This window comes from Mesitornis unicolor, unplaced genomic scaffold, assembly GCF_000695765.1.
Source record: "Mesitornis unicolor isolate BGI_N332 unplaced genomic scaffold, ASM69576v1 scaffold14685, whole genome shotgun sequence".
Taxonomy (NCBI): domain Eukaryota; kingdom Metazoa; phylum Chordata; class Aves; order Mesitornithiformes; family Mesitornithidae; genus Mesitornis; species Mesitornis unicolor.
In genome coordinates this window covers 77,642-85,248 of record NW_010183629.1, presented here as the reverse complement: position 1 = coordinate 85,248, position 7,607 = coordinate 77,642, and the positions used below count along the sequence as shown (strand labels likewise).

Sequence of the window (7,607 nt, the reverse complement as noted above, 5' to 3'; positions counted from 1 at the left end):
TCAGCAGGACTGCTATAGGAGAAAGTTGCTCTTTTGCCTAGCAATTGCCAGGCTCTGGCCTGGATACATAGGTTTAAATTTTCAGAAAGTACTGTGTTCCTTTTTTTCGACTGTCCAATTTAAGATGATTTAGGTAAACCTGATTGTCAAAGGTAGTTACTCAGTTTTTTTTGACAATTGGGGCATTAAAAGTAAGTGTCTCAGTATCTTTGAAACTCGGTCCATAAACTTTAGCTTAATTTTAGTAAACATACTGAAATTCCAGGCTGACAGTGATTTATCACAAACCTTACCTTGGTGGTGCAGGTAGCACGAATCTGTTCTATACTCTTTTCCTATGCATTCATGTCTATTCAGTATCCATAACATCAGTGAAGAATTTTTTGAAGTGATGCTGGTGTTCATTCCCTATGGTTTGTTAATAAGTTGCTATCTGTTTGATATAAATCTGCATATTTCTACAGTCTGTTTTCTAACAGTTACTATTTAAAAACAGATACATGTATGACAGTAGGCATTGATAATCAAAATGACAGGATTCAAAATAATTTTCAGCAAATCAAAGAAGTAAGTGTGCAACTTGGAATAGTGTAGAAGTCTGAACAGCAGTGCCATTAGCAACCTGAAAACTCAAATGGTCGATATGAGGGGGCAGTGGCAGATAGCAAAATACACTGAGCTAAAAATGTCTGGCCTGAAACTTCCTTCCACCATGACTGTATCTGTTTGTGCCTGTTTGTTGTGCAGATTCTAATACTTTAATGATTTTTGCAGCTGAGAGCGCACGCAGTGGATGTAAATGGAAACCAGGTGGAAAATCCTATCGACATTGTTATCAATGTCATTGATATGAACGACAATAGACCTGAATTCTTACACCAGGTTTGGAATGGGACAGTCCCTGAAGGATCTAAGCCAGGTACTCCATGTGCTTTCAAAGTGTGTTTGTGTGGGAAAGGTATGCAGTAACAATTTGAAGATGAGGAAGGGTGTGCCTCCAGACCTTCTAGCACCTTCGAAGGCACCTTATTAGTGTGATGAGCAAAATTTCAGATACCATCTTATCATTTCACCTTTTAATTCACTTTTTAGCATGCTGCGATTAATTTCCTAAAGAAATTACAATGCACCTAAACTAAAACAGAGTAGGCTTTAAGAATGTAACTTTTAGGCTCCTATTTTAGGAAGTCCTATTTATAGTGTCACTGTTCTTACAGTTATGTTCATGATAGCCACTGATGTTCATTTAGTTGACAGGTCAGGGTATAAAAGACTTCCGAAGTATCAGCAGACCCAGTTCTAGTTCTGAATCTCAGAGGCTTTGGAAATAAAGGGATTTGAAATAAAACAGTTTCATTTGAATTCTCAAGAAAACTCTAAATGTTGTTCACATCTCATTAAAATTCTCATCGGCTCAGACTAGAGTTTGCACTATGGCTGAAACCACTTTCTTAATTTGTCAGTAGTGCAAAATGAATTTTTTAGAAAGGTTAGCACAAGAAACGTGTTTTCTCACTTTGCAGTGTTGACTTGGCATTTGAGATGGAAAGAACATGCGTCTCGGAGACCTTTGAAAGAGTATTATTTACATCTATTTTCAATCACTATCAGTTATGTGCACCAATTCTGAAAATCAAGTATATTTCCTTTGGCCCAATTAATAATGGTTTTATCTAAACATGAGGAGCTCTGTTGTTACAGAAATGTTATTTATGGCAGAGTTGTAGGATTTCATTGTTTATGGACCTTCTTCAGTTATAAGCAAATCTGATATTTTATAAACACAGAAGTATTTTTATCTCCTCTTATGTATTTTAATTACTTTCTTGGTGAGTCTTAGGTTTACCCAGTTTGTTATAAGTAAGAGAAGGAATGTGCAAAGTTTACCAAAAGAAATACATGCTTTGACCATTGCTTGTAAGTGATCTTGTGTAATCTGAGTAAACTCTTTATATAACATCAATTATGTATCCCGCTGCTAGGAACCTACGTGATGACCGTTACTGCCATCGATGCTGATGATCCCAATGCCCAGAATGGGATGCTGAGATACAGAATCTTGTCACAGGCCCCGAGCAGCCCCTCTCCAAACATGTTTACAATCAACAACGAGACTGGTGACATTATCACTGTAGCAGCTGGGCTTGACAGAGAGGTATGGCATGTCTTAATCCTACGGGCTGGGTTGTTCTTAATAGTGTGAAGAAGCACATTTTTTACTAGTAACTTACGAATGCTCTTCTCTCTCCCCCTCTCTGGTCTGAACTTTCTCCCTAGAAAAGAGGAAATTAGGATGGGGTTGGAAATGAGACCCACATCTTCTGTACATGTGGTCACTCTCAGTTCTGTGGGATTGTGAAAAGGGTCTTGTCTCAAAAACCTGTTTGCTTTTAAGGAACAGGTGTACGCTGAAACAGAGTGATGCAGATAAGGACCTCAGATTCTTGGCCTGGGTGCTGATATGAGAGGTGTTTCTCAGCTCCAGCCCTGTCTTCTTGCTGAGCTTTATAGGCAAAGAGAAGATGGAAAAGAAATTTGCTATACATTTTATTTATTTTGGAAGCTCCAGGATAGTTTCTGTCCTCTTCCTGGCTCTTCACAGAGAGATGGTAAATACTTGAAATCTTCTGGATGCTGTGTTGATAAATTTGCAGTAACTTAGTAAAATAAACTAGGAAAAATATTACCATTTTTAAAATTTGAAAAGTGCATTTCTAAGAAATAAACCAGTTGATATTGGAAACTGCATAGATAGAGAATTATCTCAAGGCTTGGACACATATTCAAAACCTTTTTAAAAAGTAATAATAAATCTGACCTGCCTGCATGCTGGGCAGGTCCCTTTCTGTCTAGACAGTTCTTCACTGTGCCCACCACTGGAGGAGGAGGGTGCCAGATCCTCTGCTCTGATTCACCCATCTGTGAGCTGGGAATAAAAATATTTGCCTCCCCATTCCAGTTATGTCACATGGACCAACTGTGCTTTTGAACCACTTGAAAACTTCACAAGGCATAAGCATTATTTTATAAACAAACTATAAAATCTAAACAAATCTTACTTCAACACATCTTGTTTAACTTCTGTTTTACTAACCTCATTTTAGCTCATTAAATCTGAAGGTTTTTTTTAAACTGGATTTGCCATTCAGCTTTTAGCTGTTTGCTTATACTTATTTAAAATGGAGAACAAAAATTCTTTCTGATGCTCTGGGTTGGATATTAATATTCTGATGCATTTCTGTTTGAAAGGGGCAATCAGTAGATTTGAAAAGCTAAACAGACTGCTAGATACTGCAATTAATTTTTGAAGTTTTATTAACATTCATTCTGTTTAAGTTGGTTTTTAAGAGGATGGATTTGAGGAAAGGAAAACCCTGAACTTCACAGTATTCTTCCATTAAATTAAAAGAATGATGGGCAGCTTTGCCCTTGTTTTTAAAATCCCTTGGTCATCTTTGACAGGTGAACTTTCAGAAGGACATAATGATAACTCTGAGTTTTATTACTCAGTGACTAGCTGTATCGGAGTGATTTGACTTGGAAGAAACCAGCTGTCTGGAGCTTAGACCCTCACATTAACAGCTGGAGAAGCCTTGTCATTTTCCATCAGTTTGCCTGATGGATCACTGCACTGATACCCAAATGAGTATTTATAAACATTTATTGCACATGTTGAATATTAATGATTAATGTTAAATTGTTCAAATATTAAATTAGACTAATATGAGATGAAATGGTTTCCTTCCCAAGCCATTGCTCTGCTTCCTTAATTTCCTGAGTCGTTTTGTGGAAGTCAATTAAGTTAAAATGACCCAGAGTCTAGAAAGCCAGATCTGTCTTGGGAATGCCTTGTTGCACAAGGTTCTTTGTTGTCCAGGAACCTCAGCTGGGCTACCCACTTCTGCCATTCTGCCCTTTTCTCTTAAGTCTTGACTCTCTTTCTAAAGCTCCAGTTAGGCTCATAAAATACCAGACACTTTTAAATTCTTAAATTATGTGGCCCATTATTTATGGGAGCATAAGTGTAGTTCAGAGAGAGAGAAAAAACAAGTTTTTCCTCTGATAGCATTCCTTATCTGCTGGTATTTTAGGTTAACATGCACAATGCATTATCCATGCTAATATGCAGAGGAGGAGAGTTGCTTAGGTAGGGGACTCAGCTCAAGGCAGCAGAAATCTTTCACTCGCTATCGCAAAAGACAGTATTTCATAAGATCCAGCTGTTCTTATTTCTTCTGCTACTGCTGTGGAATTTACTTCAGCATTAAAACATCTACCTTACTGCTGGAGGTGCCGAAGAAGTCAGGCAGGGTACTTAAATTTACACACTGACATTCCTTCCTCAGGTGAGGTTAATTCAGTGGAGTGCTCTTTTATTTGGCCTGTGTTGAAGTGGAAAGATGTGACCTGATGAGGTCTGCATTCTTTCTTGAAGCTGCCAGTTCGTTTTTGGATGTGTTGCTGCAAAGTCTTGGTGCAGGCTGCTGACACACACTCCGTGGATTATTCCTGGCTGCTTCTCAACCTGCAGTCAAAAGAGGAGAGCCACCTTCCCCAATTTCCCCATGCTTGGAAAGTTGTATGCTTGTTGATTTCTGAAATTTCATTCCTAGCGGCTGTCTGTATGTGAGTGCTGGGAAGGGGGAAAAACAAGTAAAACCACATATATGTTGTCTTTTGGGGCACTTTTGGGGGCAGTTTCTAGTGTGCTTCATCTGTTGGAATTAAATAAGAAGACTGTACAGAAGTTGAGTCTCCATGTAATAATAGCGGAGTTTCCTTAATGAAATTTGCTTCTTGGGATCAATACGTTAAGACCCAGATGAATCAGAAGCACCTGCTGTTTCAATAACGTAGAATTATCTGGCTGCAAGATTTTCTTCAATGCTGCTCTAGATTTTATTGCTTCACAATAAGTAAAGTACATATTTTTTTCCTGGATGAAAGTTGTAGAAGTGTTTCTTTGATTCTCTTGTGGCTGCTGCTTGTTGGTGTCACTGAAGGAAACCTTTAGGATAGGGGGTTTTCTAAGTCTTTCAGGGGTCACTTTGCAAGTTTATTTTTCAAGCTAGAATTAGTATACAGACTTATGCATTGTTAAACATATATATTACACTTCTGTATAAAAAATATTAGTCTTGCTTTTTTAAAGAACCGCGGGGTGCATATATAGTGATACACATTTGGGGTGTGTTGTAAGGTTTACTTTGTGCAAGAGGACACGAGCATTTTCAGTGGGAGATAAAGATTCATACAGCTTATTTTAAAAGCTTTTTTTATTCAATGGCTCATCTTTGCTGCTTGGACGTGTGCAATCTCTAATGTCTGCCATAGTGTCTGGCCAAAGTTTGAAAATTTGACATTATCAGTGCAGTTGTCCTTGCTTATTTTTTTGTGTTGATGCCCATACTTCCTTTTTGTAAAGGGCTTCCATGAAAAGTCATCTGTCTTACACCCCAGTCTTTAAGTACTGGGAGAAAATAAGGTACTGAGTGGGGGAAAAAAAGAATAGACTTATCTCGAAGTATTTTTATTTTGCCAGAAGGTTTTTTGCCAGTGTTGGTAAACCATTCATGAAAGTGATATTTCAAAGTAATAGCAACTCCTTATGCTTGTGCATTTCCTTTTGGAAAGAACTGAATGATAACACCTAGCTCTCTGCAAGCTGGGAAACTGAACTGATAAGTGAAAAAAAGATACACAATATTTGCATTTCACTGTAGAAACTGTTAAAATCAACTTCTCGACAACTCTACCAAAAAAAAAAAATCTTTACCTCGTTAACTTTGGTTTAAGCAGCTAAACAGTTTGAGGTCAGGTCTCCACTGGGCATTTCTTGTGTTGGAGGGAGCCTTGGGCCAGCTCCAGCTGAGCTCTGAGGGCCATTACTGATGGCATGCGCAGTGCCAGGGGCGGGGAGGAGGGGGAGTGAGGGGACTGGAGGCCATCTTGGACCAGGGTGTTTAACATTTATGGAAATCTCCTGTGCGGTTGTTCCCTCCCTCTTTCTTCTAGTGCCCTTACTACTCCTCTCGGTTAGCCTTGACATCTTGGGTTTCCATAGCAATCGCAAGACATTGCAACAGCAGTTTTATACTTGGGCTTGGCTAAAACAAAAGCTTGGCAGTTGTGGCTGTTTGGCCAACGAACCTGCCTTGGCTCAGTTCTCTTAAATGCCTTTGAGGACTTACCCTGTTTTAATATAAACTGCGCTCTTGTTTTTTTCCCTGTTGGATGAAAGACGTTGTTAAATCTGTGATAACAGCATTAACTGTATAAAGTGCTTTTGATTTTAAGGGTAGGAAGCAGGCAGTATGTCCTCATGACAGTGATAATTGAGGAAACAGGAATGCAATAAAGCTAGATGCAGCCTGGTGCTCCATTCCTGTGGCACAAACTTTGCTCCTGTCATTTTGGGTGATGCTAACTAGAATAAACAGTATGATAGACTCCGTTGTTTAGCAAAGTGCAGTTTCAGAAACACCTGCTGTCCTACGGTAATGTTAGTTTTGCCTAAAACCGATGTTGATGTCATTTTGTGTTTTAGAAAGTGCAACAATATACATTAATAATTCAAGCTACGGACATGGAAGGAAACCCAACATATGGTCTTTCAAACACAGCAACTGCTGTCATCACTGTGACAGATGTCAATGACAATCCTCCAGAGTTCACCGCCATGACTGTAAGTACAGGGTGGGAATAACTGAAGGATGTGCATATTTATAACCTTTCCCTGCTTTTCTCATTATATTCTCAGACAGTAAATATTTATTACTTATTAAATAGTGTACTGGCAGGCAGAACTGAAATACGTGCAGAATATACATCCCTTAGATGCGGTATTGTGCTTAGGCCAAAAGGCAAAAGCTGACAAGTGAATCAAACCATCGGTTTTCTGGGTGGCCTCAGGTAAACTTTGTTAGATAAATTGTCAGAGCTCCAGTGAGGAGAGATGCATTCCCTAATGTTGATGAATGTGCAGTATGGCATGGCTCTTGTGTGCTTCTGCAGCTGAGGTAAAATGCCTTCTTGTTTTCTGCAGTTCTATGGGGAAGTGCCAGAAAACAGGGTGGATGTGATTGTAGCGAATCTGACGGTAACGGATAAAGATCAGCCCCACACGCCTGCCTGGAATGCATTGTACCGAATGACCGGAGGAGACCCAACAGGTCGATTTACCATCCTGACTGATCCCAATAGCAATGATGGGCTGGTGACTGTTGTGAAGGTAAGAGATGCTTGCACTTCAGAGAATTAAGCAGAGATGGAAGAAATGCGGGGGATGGAAGAAAAGGGGGAGAAATGCGAACTCCTGAGGTTGGAAAGTAAAATGGATGGACACAGTCAGTCTTGTGGAAGTAAACTATCCATCTCATGGAGCATTTCCTTGCTTATGCTATCTGTAGTGTTCCAACTGATCAGTTTTAAAAATCAGGCTAGATTGTTGAAAATGACAGGTTCTGAAGCTTTATTTGCTGAAAGATAGGAATGAGCCTGTGAAAAAGCATTTACTTTGTAGCTTGTGTAAAAGGCACAACTTCCTACCTCCTGGCCTCCATTAGTAGTCATGCTTGTTGTCTGTGGGTTTTATGTCAACATGTTCC

General features: G+C 39.3%; 1 protein-coding gene across 1 annotated transcript in view; it reads left to right on the top strand.

Annotated features, from left to right (window-relative positions):
* The window catches only part of CDH2 (cadherin 2, type 1, N-cadherin (neuronal)), a 40,787-nt gene that overhangs the window by 5,946 nt on the left and 27,234 nt on the right, over nt 1-7,607 (top strand). Inside the window, exons 5-8 of the mRNA XM_010184222.1 lie at nt 775-919; nt 1,983-2,155; nt 6,548-6,685; nt 7,046-7,231. Coding sequence (XP_010182524.1) covers nt 775-919; nt 1,983-2,155; nt 6,548-6,685; nt 7,046-7,231 — 642 coding nt within the window. The remainder of the gene's footprint in view (nt 1-774; nt 920-1,982; nt 2,156-6,547; nt 6,686-7,045; nt 7,232-7,607) is intronic.